Source organism: Pseudonaja textilis, chromosome 1 (assembly GCF_049901715.1).
Source record: "Pseudonaja textilis isolate UNSWEBS1 chromosome 1, rPseTex1.2, whole genome shotgun sequence".
In the NCBI taxonomy this organism is placed as follows: domain Eukaryota; kingdom Metazoa; phylum Chordata; class Lepidosauria; order Squamata; family Elapidae; genus Pseudonaja; species Pseudonaja textilis.
Genome location: NC_141990.1, coordinates 296,579,111 through 296,597,202, shown reverse-complemented (window position 1 = coordinate 296,597,202; position 18,092 = coordinate 296,579,111). Strand labels below are relative to the sequence as shown.

Sequence of the window (18,092 nt, the reverse complement as noted above, 5' to 3'; positions counted from 1 at the left end):
GAAAGAAGGGTTTTAGAAAAGTGCTTCTTATATATTCCTATTAGGAGTATATAAGAAGCACTTTTTATGAATTGGTGAAGCAGCTGACTTTTTTTACCGTGCTTAACATGGCTGTATCAAAAGCTTTTCCTTGCTATGTCTGCATGCATCTCCATGCACAGCCATTTCATTTTGCATTTTTCCCAGTAAAAGCAAAGTGGCTGTGCTGGAAAAGGCTTCTGAAGCAACTGGGTCGGATTGGAAAAAGATGTGAATAGCTTAACAATTCAAAAACAGATGGTTTGTAACTGTTCCTGTGCATGGCAAAGTGATTCCTTTAAAGGATTTGCAAACCCCTACTGTTTATTCCAGGTTTTGTTCTCTGATCTTGTGGGGGTATTGTAAGATTCTATTGGCTGAAATAATGCTCTGCTTGAGCTGGCTGTGAACCTTAAAACACATTCAGAATTTAATGTGGCATACAACAGTGTTCTTGCAAATGTATAGAGATAATACTATGGATAAAGTGATGTTGAGAGGGCTCTGCATTCTGAAGATCACTATGTCATCCTGCTAATTTAAGTTTAAATTGCTACTTCCAAAGTCTTCATATGTGCTTATGAGACTTAGTTACTCACATCCCATAGCTGTTTTTTTTGATTGATTTATATCTAGTATATGTTATCAATGAAACTATATTTTTAAACTGCATCCTCAATTCTAATGTACCCAAGGCTTTGAATATTTAGCCAGGTCCCTAAAGTAATGGTGAATCTTGGTTGGTTTAGGTATTTATGACAGGAAATTAAAGTTTAATAGATCTGTGAAAATCATTACATGTAGAGGTTTGTTGTCTGAATCTTCTTGAAGCTAGCAAAATGTATACTCAAAAGATTTGGAGCTGCTTTGAGATCTCTAACCAAGGTTAGAGACATGGGAAAGACATATCTGTTGGGACAGTCACTTGGTATTGTTGGAATAAATTTAAAGTTAAGTTTATTTATGCTTATATATATATATCTCAGAATTCTTGAACAGATTACACTAGAAGTATGAAAATTATTTCTATTAATTATTATTAATAAACTAACAAGTTATTTTAGTTAATACATAGTTCATAGTTCTCATTGTCCCCACAAATTCCATTGTGGACATAAGAAAGGGCTTTTTACAAAAGTAGAAGAAGTAGCTTTTTCCTGAAATAAACATATTTGAGATAGTAGAACTGTTCTAAAACATTGCTTGAATTGTTTACTGGCTTCATAGACTTTGATGTTCGTATTATAATAGTATGGATATATGAAATAGAAGACTCCATGTTTGATAAAGAATGAAGCAAATTGTTCAAATTGACATACAACCTAATGTGAGCTAACAGCTAAGGATAGGTATTTCAATTTAAACAAAAAAAAGTGAAACCTCACAAGCCATATTAAGTCAACCTTCTAGTCTGTGTGATTACCTAATAATGGTACAAAATATGTTAAATCCCACATGTTTAAATAAGCCGTGAGTGGATTATACTAGTTGCAGGTCATGGTAAAGTTATTTATGACCATGCCATTTCTCTATGAGTGTGATAGAAGTTGGATTTCACACATACAACCATATATACAAAACTAACCTGTTAGAGGGTAATGCTAGGCTATGCTCTTTTGAGAGAAGCCAACTGATAATGGGAAAAATATTCTTGCAGTTTGTAGAGGTTTTTTTTGTTAAATAGTCTTTGTTTTGGGTAGACTATTCACTTATACCTTTTAATAAAAGGTAATCTAAATATACCAGATGCGTGAGGTACTTTTAAAACTCTAATAATAGATTTTTTGAAACGCTGGATATGCATAATACTCATATCACTTTTACTAGAATCCCCCCTCCCCCATAAATGAAAGATATACTATGGAAGCTGCAATCTGCATATGAGATCAGAGAGAATGGACCTTTTATGTTGCTGGAAGATATCCATATCTTTTCTCAGATACAAGGGAAGGCCTGTTTGGGTCAGTGGGAAAATTACAGAAGATAAAAGGATAAAATCTCTTACCCACTCTATTCTGAAACCTCTGTGAATTCATTTCATAAAAGAAAAATAAAATTCCTATAGGGATACCTTCATATAGTTACAGTGCCAGGAAAATAATAATTACAGAACAGTTCCTATTTTCCTTTGTGCTCCTTTGCTTCAAATAACTGACCAAGAGATGTGAAACTTTACATTTCATTTTCACAACTGCACATTTTCACAACTGCACAGCTATGAATATGAAGGATTCTTAGCTTTGTCAAACAAGTGAAGGAATGTCTGTCTGTCTATCACCCCCCTTGCCACCACCCTCCTCCATGTGATTACTGATCTTACTTTTGAAAGACCATCTTTGTGAAACTTAAGAATTTAATACCTAAATTAGCATGTTTGGGTTTTTAGGAAGGCAAAGCTTTCCATAATCAGCTGAAGAAAAAGGATAAAATGGTTAATGTATGTTCTAAACTCTGCCTTGTCATAGATAATTGTTTTTCTGTGGTAGAAATAGCAACCTATGATTCCCAAATCCCCCTTTTGTGGTCCTTGGAAGCACAATGTAACTATGATTGTTGAGAACTGTTGCTGTGCTGCAACTGCAGCTGCTATACCATATAGATAGATCTCAAATAAATAATGAAATTGAATCATTAAAGCTCAAATCTAACTCCTCCCATATTTGTTATGTACTCCTATTCACTTTGTGTTTTAGCCACCAATGGCTTATTTACTGTTGATCTACGGAACAGAATTATCAAAGCAGAAAAGTCTTGTTTTTCTTGCCCTTAGGAGTTCTAAACATGATGTTTCTCATCTCTGGAATATCATAGAATACTTAACCATGCAGTAGTGATTCAACATTTCTTATTCAAAACTGCCTAAAAGTTGATGTCATCATCTAATTAATTAATGGTATTTGGAATGAGAACACTCATGTTTGTCATTTAACATTGTTATTATGTTCTTCATTGTGATTCTTTCATAGAGTTTTTAAATAGTAAAGCTGAGTCCATCAGACATCGATAGATGAAGGCATTGATAACTGTTAAATGGGACAGAAATCTGGTAGAGAGGGCCAGTGATTTAGAAATTTATTTCTTCACTTTTCCTTTCCAAGAATAAACATCTGAAACTGCCATTTACTGCTCCATAAGGCACTGTTAAGAAGCAGGGATTGGAGATTGGTATGAAGAGGATCTGCTGCACCTTTACCTTTGCATCTACATATATTCTATGCAGTTGAACACAGTGACTTTCCTTATGCTAAACAAGACCCTTCCAGTGCAGTGCAGACCAATTTGCTTCTCGTGGTGACTTTTCTTAGGACTTTTCCAGCCCTGAAGTATTTTTAACAGGATATACCAAGGATAGAATCTGGGGTGTTCTGCACACAAAGCGTATGCTCTCCTATTAAAGTATGACCTCTCCCAAAGATGCTGTTTCTATGGAGATTTGAAACTTGTCCATTGTGTCTCATGTTCTCTCAAATTGTTCATGCATTCTGTGCAATCCCCAAGCCTCTACAACAGTTTGGAGGAGGCACAGAGTCAGAGAAAATGTGGTAAAAAATATCCACCTTCCTGCTTTTTTCAACAGTGCCTGCAACTCCATTTGCCAGAAAGATGTGTCAGGTTTAAACACAAGGTCTTTTAGCACTCAGCGTACTACAGGATGCTTTTCAAATAACTGAATATCCCTTTGATTATCTGCTGGTCAGTATAAGTTTGGCATTGCCTAGGTTATAGATTTTCATCATTTATAGCTTTCTGAGATTTTTTCCACTTGAGAAGCCCTGTTGTAGATTGTAGTGATAGAAATAAAATTCTCCACACATCTTCCAAAGCCATAATAATAAAAACCAGTGCATCAAGTTTCCCAGTAGAATTATCCTTCTGTAACTCTATCGGTTTTTAACAAAAACAAAATTACTATTTTTAAAAAGCCCAATCTTCTTCTCAGGGTATGCTTTATGAGGAAATGGGCTTTTCGTCTGTGAGCAAACAGTATATTTAATTATGATTTCCCCTTCCCTGATCCAATCTTGCTACTCACTTAGGCCTTTTTTTTTCCTATCCCCCATTTTTAAAAGAAAGCAGCTGATAAAACATTGAACCAATGATTTAATTTTTTTTAATTGTATGGCTTCAATTGGGTTATCTGCCTATCTTGTTTGTGAAATTTTGTGCTGTCTTTGCTGCTCAGGCTGTGACTCCCCAATCTTCCGCAGTTCTATTTCCATATTCCTGCATGCTTGTTCTTTGTTAATCACTTGGCAAGCGCTTATTTGAATATTAAAAATTTCTTTAATCATCAAAGGCAGGAGCACAGCTTCATGAATATTCATATTTTTTCTCCTCAGACTGGATTCTAGTTCATTACCCTGCAGTAAAGCCAAACAGTCATCAATCGCACTCATTACTGCCGCTGGCATTTTGATTGGCTGCCTGCTGTTGGTAGCTTTCTCCCCCCCTCCAGCTTTTCTGTCGTGTACCTGCCAACAACAACAAGGAAAAAAAGCACACACCCAACAATACAAGATTTTTGGGGGGTTGAAAACCAACTTCACAAACTTGTCATAAAGTCTTCATCATTCTCTCCTCCCCAATTTCTCTCTTTTATTTTAAATTCAAAGCGCTTTTTTTTCCAATAAAAGGAGAAACTTGAGCTTCAGAGATGAATATTTGTCAAGAGAGTTGACGTAAGTTTCATTTGCATAATGACTTTGTACTTCTGCATTAATAAAATTTGCATATGAAGCCACGTTAATTACTCCTGATCATGCTTTTTGCATTCATGCATAGTAATTTTCTCTGACTTGTGAGAATTAATGTCTTGGCATGGGGGGGGGGGGTGGGATAGACAGGGGGAGGCAGTAAGGGGACTATCAGGTTTCCATGCCAGTGTCCCTCACTTTCAGCCTCTCTTTCCTGCTCTCAACATTTCTTGTTTGGTCTATGACTCATTTATATGAAATCAGTAGGAATTCTGGATGTAAAGAAATGCATTTTTAGAATAAATCCTTGCTTGCTTTAAAAAAAAGCAAGCAGATTTAAAGGGATTGTTAGAAATCAGTTGCTATGTGATCCTGCACATTAGAAAAACCCTTGCTACCTATGCATATAGATTAGAGATTTTGGCAAGTGCATTGATGGACATTCAAGCTCTTTTGGTTATCCTTCAGCATGTTGTATGTGTACTTGTTCTAATCTCTTTTTCCTGTAAATGTTGTTTTATGTGCATTATGATATATTGACTACCAGCTTCTTTTGTAAAAATATTTATTTAAATAATTAATAAGAGTGAATCAGCTAGGTTTTGGAAGGGCTTTTATAATATTTTTTTCCTAAATTGAATTGTATATGGAGATAACTGAAGTCAGTCTAAATATCTATGAATGGTAAAATTCTGTAGCAGTACAACAGTGACTTTGAATCAATGTCCATAACAGGCAGCATTGCTTTAAATTTTGGGCCACTTATCTATCCATTGATATAACAGTATGATTGTTCATAGGTAAAAAAGGCTAAGAATTTCAGTAGCCAATACAATTCCTTGAATAGCATTTTGACTGCTATTGTCTTGTAACACAGACACACAGGATTTAGAGCATCTTTTGTTTCAATAGCATCCAAATGCTTTGCATATGAAATCCAAGCTTCCCCCCCAATGTAATTTTAAATTCCTAATCTTTGGTTTTGCTTCTGTATTTACAGTGGTGAGATGTTAAATTAATTAAAGGATAGATTGATTTAAGATTAATGTGACAACAGCAGTTTCACATCCCAGTTTAGTTGACAGATACACCTAAATGTTGAGAGCCATAGTCTTCTTGTTCTGACTGGGAACATATGCTGTATGCTAGTTCCATGGGACCTAGGATAATTGTGGCTGTCTTTTATGTATGCATACTTTTTTCTAAATAGCATACATATATATCAGTTGTGAAGGTCTACATAATATACAAGTTTGTGCATTTTGTTTCTAATATCTATGAAGCAATTTGTAATTATTTAATACAAAACAGTTTAACTTGAAAAATTGTGTGAGGTTTGCACATTTCTGAGGGAGATGAGGTGTAAAGAAATAGGCAGTATGATAAATAAATACATAATTTTGTGTACAGATTACACAAAAAGAAAATGATCATGTTTCCACTTTGAAAATCGGGAGACTCTTGAAAGAAGCTATGACTCTTACTCAGACAATCAAAGGCAAAGGAAAAAAGTGAGTGCAAAAATTGTGTTTTTGCATAGGTTTCTGTTTGGTTTATTTTTTAAAAATGTGGGTACAGTTATGCATTAGCAGTGTTTTCCCACAGATCATAGATACAGATGAAAATAAATGAGGAACATACCTTAAATGTGGCAACCCAAGCCTTTTGTGTATGTTTTAAATTTTATTTGGATCTTGTGGTTTGATTTTCTTTGACTGCTCTCGCTTTCTTTTTGTGTGCGTATATGTAGCTTATGTGATGAGAGAGGAAGTATGAAAAAATATCTTAGATGTGTTTGGTATTCATCAATGTCTACAGTCTCCAACCCAAAGTTCCCATCTGCAGTAACAATATTTAATCTAGGCCAAGAAACTATTTGTTTCAAACTCATTTGCATTGGGGATTATTGCTGGATGACAGGGTAGAGGTAAAAGTGAATTTGATTACTGTTAATTGTTCTATTTTTAAAAATCCAGCTTATTTTGTTATGAAGTGGATACTTTTAGTAAATGAAGTAAGCTGCTCCAGAGACCTCTGGGGTTTATATAGATTTTTTCTTTCTGTTTCCCTAATGGCCATACAGGAAAATCAAAGTACCAGAGAGATTGCATGTTCAAAAGCAGACTTAAATTCAAGCCATACTTACTGGCATTCTTCCATGAAAAGCAAAGGGGGTGCACTTTTTAAGCATTCTTGATAGCTTCTGATACGGAGTTCCAAGTTTTGTTTCACTGTTGTAGGAAAGATAAAAATGAAAACTCACGTTAGTATTTAGCCTAGTTCTTCTGTTGTGCTACTTCAAAAATTGGTATAGCATGTAACTATAATTTAATGATAACTTATGGTCTAAAGAATATACCAATATGCAAAATAGATAAAAGTATATTTTATATTCTAATATATTCCCTGTGGAATAAGTCTAATTAAATGTTATTTCACATGATTCGGGTCTGCTGTATTATATTTCCTTGGCTTAATTTTTTAATATTAATTATGATTCTGTTATTGTGTTTATAATATGTATGTGTTTTAAACTAGAGAGCATATATATATCTTTGAAAAATGGAAAAAGAATGAAAGTAATAGTGATGGTAATGATAAGAATAAACAGTCCTAGTATTAAATATAATTTTCTTAGCTGAGCAAACCTATTCTCTGTTTTTAATTAGTATGCATTGATGCTTTGCTTTCATTTATTTTTTTCTAAATATAATCTATATGGACATTAAGGGAAAAGGCAGAATTTTAATTTTTAAATTGAATTATTGTAAAAAAATAGTTAGCTTTTTAATAGGACTCCAATATACCAAATTTTAAGGCAAATTTTTGCTTGTGATTGGCAAAGTCCAAGGTAATTTATAATCTAGATTTTACTGTTATAATGATACAATCTGGATTTCTGTGATACTGCAATACAATTTTGCAGTATAAACTAGCTTTTGCTCAGTGTCCCCCCCCCATACCAATTAATTCTGTCTGCCTTCTGTCCTTCACCCAATTTTCCCTTCCATTGGGTTGTCAGTATTATGTACATATTGAGGATAGATTGCTTCCATTTTCCTGGTTTCAATCTAAACATTTTTTTAAAAAAAATCTAAAATATTAGTTTTTCTTGAGGATGTTCTCTTCGACAACATAAAGATGAGAGAAGAGTATTGATTGAAGGTTATTATATCTGGACTGCAAAAATCCAGACAACTGTAAATAACAACAGAGAAATAACTTTCTGTATGCTGTTCTCATCTAACTATTGTGTGTGTGTTTGTGTGTATTCCTTGTTAAATAGAAATATGGCTTGGTTCTCCAGCACTAGAAGCAGAGTTAATTATATTTCCTTTAAGCAACATTGTTATGCTGTATTTGAACTAGCACTGAATGCAAATTCAAAAAATTCAGATCTATGATGCAGGTAAATTAAGCACATAATGTATTTCAAACACCTGTAGGAAAAAAAATGTAGTATTTGATAATGTTACATTGCAGAAAAATATGACAAAAAAGTTTACTGTAAAATATGAGAACCCTAAAAGCAAAACCTGTAACAATTTATTAATCCCTCTTCTGTTATTATTCTACCATATTCTGATACTTTGGTTTTCTCCAAAATCTAGAATATTTATAAGAGTTACAATGGGATTAACCTTGATGTCTCTTAAAAATAATAGCACTACAGAAATGAAACTAGAGAAATCTTAAAGCTTGCCAAAACTGTAAGTTTTGCAGTGGGGAAATAATTACTATATTCTCCAATTTGGAGCTAGCTGAAACCAAAGTTTCTACAATGAAATATCTCAGCTATTACTAAGCAACATTGTCTACATGAACACATATATATATATTGAATATTGCACATTTTTATTTCTGTCTCAAAGCATAAATCTAATATGTAATTGTTTTATTTTCATAGTAAGTACCACCTATTAAATTGGTATTTATTTATTTGTCTTTAATCCATACTTAATTCTAAAATTATAGGCGATACACTTAGTTCTTGACTTACAACCACAATTGAAATCAGAAAAAAGAAATCACTTTAAGTGGTGTGATTGTTAAGTGAGGCATCAAATAACCACACCAATTTTATGATCTTTTTTTTTTGTCATGGTTTTTAAGGAAGACATCACATGACTGTGACTTGCAACCTTCCCTGCTGGCTTCCCATTGACTTTGCTTATTAAAAGCTGGTTCGGAAGGTTTCAGATGGCAATCACATGGCTTAGGGATGCTGCAACAGTTATAAATATGAGTCAGTTGCCAAGTCCAAGATCATGATCATATGACTGCAGAGATACTGTGACAGTTGTGTGTTTATCAATTGCAAGTTATTTATTTCAGTACTATCCTAACTTTGAATGGTCACTAAGCGAAGGGTCATAAGCCAAGGACTATCTGAATACCAGAGATGTCATAATCTTTGTCTTTCGTGCCAGTGTTAGATATAGGTAGTGCTTGACTTATGGCCACAATTGAGGCCAAAATTTCTATTTCTAAAAGACACGGTTGTTGAATGAATTTTGGCCCATTTTATTATCTTTCTTGCCATAGCTGTTAAGTGAATCGCTGAAGTTATTAACTTAGTAATGTGGTTGTTAAGGGAATCTGGCTTTCCCATATACTTGTCTGTAGGTCGAAATCGCCCTGGGATATTGCACCCATCACAAATACGAGTCCGTTGCCAAGTGTTTGAATTTTGATCACATGACTATGGGGAGGCTGCAACGGTCGTAAATGTGAAAACCAGTCACAAGTCACTTTTTTCAGTAGTGTAGCTTTGAATGATCACTGAAGTCAAGGACTACCTGTACTATAGGATAGTGTGGTTTTCCTAGTTTGGCATGCTGTAGATGTTTTGAATTCATCCATCAGTTAGCTCAGCTATTAGGAGTATAGGTTGGGAAGGGAAAGGAGTAATAGTTCAGTATATCTGGAGGAGACCAGTTTGGGAAAGGCTGTGGGTTGGTGTTTTTTTTTCCCTGCCTTATCTGCAGTTGTTTTGAACAATTTTTCTCATTACTTTTACCTATTAAGAATCACTTTGTCTAACAGAAGAGGCTGTAGGCCTGACTGTCTTAGAATTATTTTGGCAACTACTCAAGAGCCCAAGGGATATGACTCAGTGCAGAAGATATTAGCCACCCTCATATTTAATTGAGGTGTGGTTTGTGCAAAAAACTTGCAAAGCCTTGGTCAGAATAAGTTACATAACATGTTAAGGCCTGTGGCCTTTGTGCAGTCTGGTTTGTTAAATTCTAGAGAGAAGTTAAAAAAGCTGAATGGTATGTGCCTTTTCGAGTTCTGTGAAAATGGCTTCTCAAAATTCTCAATTCTATTGTGGAGAGAGTTATTGGTATTTTTTTTTTCTCAGATGAAAATAAATTACTCCAGTGGGTGCAGCTAAATAGTAAAGTCAATAACTTGGGTTCTTTCCTTTTCAGCATGGATATTTTGGCTGGTTTTGAAAATGGAAGAGCAGGAATGATATTGGTAGTCATTTAGTATTAATTTGTCATTCTGGATCTAGGGAACTATAGGGCTATAGAAATATATATATATGAAAAATTTGGACTGGAAAAATCTTGAACCTCGGTAGATGGCAACAAACAGATTCAGAATTCTTTACTGACATCTAGTGATTGTCTGGATTTTTAAACCCAGATAAGAAAGCCAAAGAAAATAAGAGTGGAGAAAAATCAGAATGAAATTGTAAAGTGAGCTTCAAAAATAAATGTGTGTGTGTTGTGTGTGTTTGTATGTTTTGAGGGAGGGGGTTAATTGTCACAAAAACATCTTCTGAAAATGTAAACTCAACCTATGGCTGTTTTGAAGCAAGACTAGTCCTGGATTTGTGATTTCTACAAACAAGTTTTCTCTCTCTGGGAAGCAATTATCACAGTGATTGTGGCATACATAAAGAATCAACAACACTTATACATTGTAGGTTTGGTGAAACAAATAGCATCAGTAAAATTGTAACATTATGTAAATAGAACAGATATTTTTCAGAAATTAAAACTTAAATCTTAAAATAATTTAGGGTTTCTTCTTAACTTTTCTTACTTTATCTCTTTCTTGAGATATTAAAAGATCATGACACTATCTATGCATTTTCTAAATGCCAAGCAAAATTATTTCTATATATTTAGGCATTCCACATCTGCCATCTGCTTTCATTGGCTCAACAGACAAGTCACCTCCAGATTGCAATGTAGTACAGTTTATGCTGGTATCTTATTTTACCTGTTTGTGTAACTATTTGAAATGAGAAGGTGGGAGAGCAAGGTGTAAATAATCTGAAGGTCCAGACTCTGTTTAAAAATAAAAATCACAAAGGACACATATTTTATCCTTGATGCTACAGAGCTCAAGTATTTATGCCAAGGATTTAGGGCCCTTCACTTTTTTGGTTTGGCAACAACTTCACACAAATGTGTTGCCCCAGTAGTCTCTTAGCCATTTAAGATAAATGACAAAATCAAATGCAATCCATGCAGACTGAAGTACTGAATGCAGTGCCAAGGATGAAGTATTTCTATTGGATTCACATCTGTAGCTATCAGATCACCATGCTAGCTATAGTTTTCAGACCGGGAGAAATAGATGAAAAACATGAGGAGAATAAATGCTATTTTTAATGAAAAACTAGGCCTTCTAGGCAAATAGGAGGAGGAAATCATAAATAATAGTTATAGTTTTTTATTTTTTTTAATAGTATTTATACAGCTCTTTTCCTCAATTGTGCCTAAGATGGAATAAATCCAGTAACAATAGCAGTTAATACACAAAAGAATAAACTGTACTGAAACATTGAAACAAATTTAAACTATTACTAGTAAATTAAATGATTCTTCACTTCAATAAATTAAAAAGAAATCTTTTTGTCCTAAAAAGCAAAGGCTATAAATCAATTTTAGCTCCTGATGGAGAATGGCCTGAAAGATAGCATCCAAACATCTGTGACCAGGAATGTTTGTTTCTGCTCATACTTAGGCAAGTTCATAAAGAAGGTAGTTCTGCAGATAATTGGCATGCAAGCTGTTTACAGATAAGAGAAAGCAAGTGACAACTTTTGCAGAACTTTCAAGTAAATGTGAGTAATATGATCATAATACCATGTATTGATTTGCAGCTCAGCAGTCTTTTTGTACCATTTGATGCTTCTTCAAGCATAGTCCAATTTGAAACAGCGTATTGTATGACGTATGCAGGATCCAATCTGGGTTAGTCATCGGGACTAGAGAGGACTGACCCAGATTCATCTTCACTGAAGATTGGCTCCAGCACAAGTCCAAAAGCTCAGGAGACAAATCTCTGGTCCCAGTGACTGATCTAGATTGGATCCTGCAACATTGAACTGGGACACGTAAATTCACCTTCATTCATGAGAAGTATACTATAAACAAAGGTCCAGATCAGACTAACTCTGGAATAGTCAAAGATAGCCAATTTTAAGTATTTATATATTTAAATACCTGTAGATCTAGGGATCCTTTACTGTTAAATGGCAGTCCCAAGTCACCGATATATTTTATGAACAAGTTTTACAACATGTTCCACAGATTGGATTCCAATACTTAGATAAGGGTTTATGCTAATCATAGCAGATTGATACCTTATCTGGATTCAGTCTCTTTCTTCATGCAGTCCATTATTGAACACAAGCATTTTCAGAGTCGAATAGTTAAGGTGATGACCTGGAAACCAAAAAACAGTGAGTTCTACTCCCACCTTAGTCATGAAAGCTAGCTTTGAGTCATTCACTCTCTCTCAGCCCAAGTCGTATCACAGAGTTGTGGAAAAAAAATAGGAGGAGGAAGGAGAATTAGATATGACTTCTGTCTTGAGTTACTTATAAAGTAATAAGGTTGGGATAAAAATTTAATGATATTTTAATAAATTATAAAATCATTAATATCATAAGTCTAATGTTGCCCTAGAATTAGGTGACAGGGAACAGTTCAAGTAAGAGTTATTAATATATATTTTTGATAATACATTTCAGGTTATTTTTCCAGTGATTCTAAGTATCTTTTAAATAATGTAAAAGCATAGAATGTACACTAGGCAATTGTTACAGTGCTAAACAGTTGTCCTTTAGCCCAATTTTAGATTACTATAATATAGTCTCCATATTACAATACCTATTTATCCCTCAAAAGCTGTTTAGAAGCTTCCTGTCACTAGCATGTGATAACCAGGATCCAGTTCCTATCTCTGACATTCACCAAGCCAATCAAGGCACTTTCTCAGTTAAAATTATAATTTAAATAATTTTGGGTGATTTCTGAAATAAAATCAATAGCTCTTTGAATCCTTGAGTGGAAAAAAAGGTATTGAGTAGAAAATTGCTGAAAAGGGGAAATCTATCTACATTTTCTTTCCTCATATCCAATATCTTCTTGTGATTTGACAGTGGTAATAGTATGAATAAAAACAGTGAATAGCTAGCAGATTGCGACGGTTGCCGAACTGAAAGCAGCCCTGAAGGAGGCGCTGGCTCGGGGTGGGGCACTGGGGCAGGTTCGGGCCCGCGTCCAGGCAGAGGCCTTTGCCACGCTGGACGACTTGGGCAAGCCACGCCCCGCCGCCTCCCGCGAGACCCTCCTGCTGAACAAGCTCATCCGCGAGTACCTGCAGTTCTACCGGTACAACTCAAGTGCCTCCATCTTCCTGGCCGAGTTCGGCCAGCCTGAAATCCCCTTGGACTGAGATTTCCTCGCCAAGGAGCTGCACGTCGTTGAAGACCCAAGCAGCAGATCTGCCCCTTTTGTATGGAATTCTAACTCAGCTGTTGCGAGGCAATGAAGAGAAGCCCCCCCCACACACCCTGGGGGCCCCTCAGTGGCCCCTTCAAAGTGGACTACTAGCAAGCCATCTCATTGAGGCCATTAAATGGGTACAGCACTGTCGAACCGATAGACAAACTGTTGCAGACTCAGAACATGGTGTGAGGCTTTTGAAGACACGTGGGGTTCACAAGGCATCCATGAATAAAGTATAACCGCATTTTTTATGAGGAAAAAAAATAGTGAATAGCTTAGGTGTTTTTTATGATGCATTTTGTTATTTGTTTGGTATTCCTATTTCTTTCAAAGATTTATATTTTGGGAGGTATATACTAATATAGATAGGCATTGTATTTAAATAGCTGGAAATTACAAACACACATTTTTTAAAACTCCTTTATCTATAAAATTAACATGAAATAAATTGACAGACTATTATACTTGTAAGCTTATTACAGAAACTGGAGTTGATTACTACAATAGATATATTGATTCAAGAGCATCAGGTATTGTTGGTGGCAGCCAAATAATTCTTATTGAAAAATGGATACAGCCTGAGTTTTAACTAAAAGTTAACTTCATGCTGTATGTGTCTGTTTTTTGCTTTTATTTAATTGCTTAAGTCATTCTGATGACTGCCAAGAGAGCAAGAGGGAAAGCATTTCCAACACACCAGAAAAAGAGACTAAATACAGTTCTAAATAACAGATGATTTCTAGATATGCGTGTATGTGTTTTAAATGAATAATACAGTTTGAGGGTACAATGCTTCTTTCCAGCTATTAGTAACAAAGAAAGGTTATGTTCTGTATAGACTTAACATGGGAAATATAATGCAGAAATGAAACATGTAGAATGCATTGTTGGCTGCAGCTCAAGTAGCGACAAAGCCACGATGGGCCATAAATGCTTTATTCTGAGAGCTCGATTCCTGGCACTTGTATAAAGTTGCTTCAGCTATGAGTTGTGGCACTTTGTGTTAGTGTGCTGGGCCTGGTTCAGTAGTAACTTGGCAAGCAGCTCTCCCCCTTTTTTCTCTTGGCGAGCTGGATTAGGATGGTCATAAATAGTAATCCCCTTTCGATGTGATTCCTAAACACATGCCCTATAGCTCTGGCAATGTCCCCTGGTGCTCCTCCCTAATGTCTATAAGATGACTATTCTCGTACATTGTCCTCTCTTATCACTCTTACATTTTTTGCGTCTTCAAGCAGCAGGAATGTTGCTGAGAACTTTTACAGGGTTATTTCCTACGTACAAATCTGTTTTATCAGAAGTGGTGTTTTTGACCAAGTAAATTATGGTCAGAGCAGCTCTTGAGAGTGGGCAAAAATACATAAACTATCAAGAAGATTTTAGCAACTCACAGTTATTTAGTACACTATTGGAAAATTTCTGTCTAAATATAATTTTTTGTATCACTATTTTGGTTTTTAGGACAAACAAAACAACAGTATTAATTTATACTTGTACGGAACAACTGGCATGTTCTTTTTAAAGCACATTTCTTTTGCTGCTTGGCGCTTCCAGAAATAAATCACACATTTTTGGAGACTTGACAGAAGTTTGTTAGGGTGCTGGCCATTTTGCGACATAATACATAGCTAAACTCTACCTGTAATCTTTTTGTTTATGCTATGGAGGAATAAAAAAAAGAGAAAAAAACCCAATAAACAGCTAATAATCCAGTCACAGATAAATTAAGATACTAGTGACCCTATAGAGGTGGTTCTCAAATTAAGTCTGTAATGGAGCCTGCCCATTATGCTTATAAATTGTAATGGTAATAAAACATGACCAACCTGATTTTATGACTTTTTTGTGGTGGTTGTTAAGGAAATGTGATAGTTGTAAGTGTGAATGCTACAGTCAAGCGAACACCCTGGTTATTAAGGGAATCCATGATTTTGCTGTAGTGCAGTTTTGCCAAAAAACCAGAAACGTTAGTTTTATGAAAATTTGCTGTAAAGCGTAGTGATGTGACTGCAGAATGCTGCAAATGGCTGTAATAGTGGCTATATTGCCAAGCGCCTGAAGTGCGGTTACATAACATAAGGCCATTTTTTTCAGGTCAGTCATAACTTCGAACAGTTGTTAAGCAACCAGTGGTATAACAAGAACTGCCCAATGTCTTGAGAGTTACTGAGGAAGAAGGAAAATAACACCAAAACAATTGCTTATGTATTTATATTTATATTCCCTTCCTTTGAAAAGATCTGGCATAGGCAAAGAAAATATTTCCTAAGCAAACATACAAATAAAAAGAAAAGGAAAAAAATGCCACAGACAAACCAAATAAAATAAGGATGCTCAAAATTTATCATCTAGATCAGAGATTTGCCAAGTATGATTTTCATAGTCAAGTTTTGTCTTTGGTATTATGACTGCAGCCTTTATTCATTCACTTATTTATATAGTTATTCTACTACTGTACTGAATCCCATCCCATGTACCTTGATGGTTTACAAATAATAGTACTAAACACATTAGGCATTTTAGAAAAGGGTGGAAGGTTCAGTCATCTATCTTTCTCATAGGAAAGGCCTTAGTGGAGAGAGAAGCCTTTCTACTGAATACTGTCTCTCTTTCCTCTGTAAGTTATGCAATGGGCAGGAGGAATAACCTTGAGAAACAGGAGGAAGACCAGGACAGTGACTAGGTCAAACAAATCTGAGTCCAGGCTAGAGTTGTAAAGTGAAAACTCAGACAGGACTCTCCCTAGTTCTCAAGATGATAAAGAGAGAGAAGTGCATTCAGACTTGCAAGATTCTTTTACTATAACCTTTGCATGGATGGTTTCCTAGCTTGATCTACCTTGAAAGGCTGGCATCTATCGCACAAACTCAACATGCACTTCCTCCTCCTTCCCATTATCTTCCTGAAAACAAGGGACCATCTTTTCTGAGATGCTTATTTACATTACAGTTACAGGCCTGGGCTCAATTTTTTTTACCTAGAAGTTGGCTTGATTGTGGCTTTTTATCCAGTTCCGCAAAGTTATTCTGTTTCCTTCCATTACAGTTTGTTAAGCAAATATGTACCGTAGGTCATGCGAGCCCTACATTGCTCCTGTTCTCCATCTTTGCTTTCAAACATCGGTACCACTGACAGATTTTTCTATTGTTTTTTCCTCAGGGCCGTCCAGGCCTGCAAAGCTGCCGGCGGCCTCCATAACTGCCTCCTCCCACCCTCATGCATCAGTGATCGCACCGCCACCTCTCCGTGCTCTAACCTCAGTCCCGCCCTGCCTGAGCCTGTCCTGCTGTGGTGCGCGCGCAATCTCAGTTGGCGGGTCTCAGAGTGAGACATCAGGCACATTTGGATGTCATTGTCAGTTGTCAGGTAACAGAAACATTTTATTTTTGCTCTCTGAAGATCAGCTGCCAACATGATATATCTCTGGAAGCATCAGGTCCATTTGGATATAAGGACAGAGCTAAAACACTAGAAATCTTCCTTATCATTGTTGAGACAGGAATTGAAACCAGTTTGGTCTTGTTTTGCCGGGGGTGTGGGCTAGTTGATCTCAGATGTTGCCACCAACACTGGGGCTGATGATTTGTTTATACTGCATTGTGATCAAATGGCTGAGAATCCTCGTACAAATGTGATACTCTGATATCAAGATTTCATCTCTCTGGGCTGTTTATGCTAAACTTAATTGGATAACAGTTAGCATCTGAAGTCTTTCTGCCTGATGATTTGCGTTCTTCAGATCTCATTGGAACATGGCATACTTGTGGTCCGCACACTTTCCCTCCACTGCTATAAAAGCCTCTCATTAATTTTGTCTTTGTTCCATTACTGACTTGTATGGAAAGCAATGAAAGGAAACCAATCTTTATGGAAAAGACTTTGTAAATATTGAATACCACTGAAAAAGTAGTCCACTAATTTTACCCAGATTTGGCCAAAACCCAAAGGAAGTTCAATGGGAGAAGTTCAAAAGCTGGTGATGACCCATTGGAGTCCCTATCTTAGGATACAGTGAAACAAAACAAGTATATCTTTATGAAGTGCATAATTTAACAATGATATCCACTGCTCCAGCATTTGATGACTGCTGGCTTTCATGACTACTAATCAGAAGGGCTATAAGCAAGGTCTATGCAGAAGTAATAAGTCTTTGAATAATAACTACTGGGAGATGTTGCCCTCAAGTTTGATTGGGCATAGTGGGAACCAGAATATTAAATGAAATAAATCTCTAGGCTTACCTTTAGCTCTTAAATGGCAAAGGAAAAATCAGACTGAATTGTGGAAGAAAAAATATTCTTCTAAAATTTCATTTATTGCTTGAAGTTTGTCAAATCTTTGATTAGGCTAGAAATGAGGTTTGAATAATACATTTTTAAGACATTCTTGTTTTCTTCTTGTAATACATTAAGGCTATCATTAATAAGAAAATCCTTCCAGAAGATCAGGATTTGACTTACTTCTTCTACAAATATTCATAATATAAGCAACAAAAACATAATGTCAATGATCTACAACTTTTATATGATCTGATAAAGAGATAGACATACAAAAGAAAAAAGTAACAATTTTATATGAAGAAATGAAAGTAAAGAATAAAGAATGAAAGGGAAAACAAAAA

General features: G+C 35.5%; 1 protein-coding gene and 1 pseudogene across 7 annotated transcripts in view; both read left to right on the top strand.

Annotated features, from left to right (window-relative positions):
* The window catches only part of BCL11B (BCL11 transcription factor B), a 165,920-nt gene that overhangs the window by 59,772 nt on the left and 88,056 nt on the right, over positions 1 to 18,092 (top strand). For 5 of the 7 annotated variants that reach the window (XM_026716967.2, XM_026716969.2, XM_087922160.1 and 2 more), the window contains one exon: positions 16,631 to 16,837. The exons of the other annotated variants lie outside the window; for them this stretch is intronic. In XM_026716967.2, coding sequence (XP_026572752.1) covers positions 16,631 to 16,837 — 207 coding nt within the window. The remainder of the gene's footprint in view (positions 1 to 16,630; positions 16,838 to 18,092) is intronic. 7 annotated transcript variants of the gene reach the window in all.
* On the top strand, positions 8,116 to 13,710 carry LOC148128262 (centrosomal protein 20 pseudogene; annotated as a pseudogene).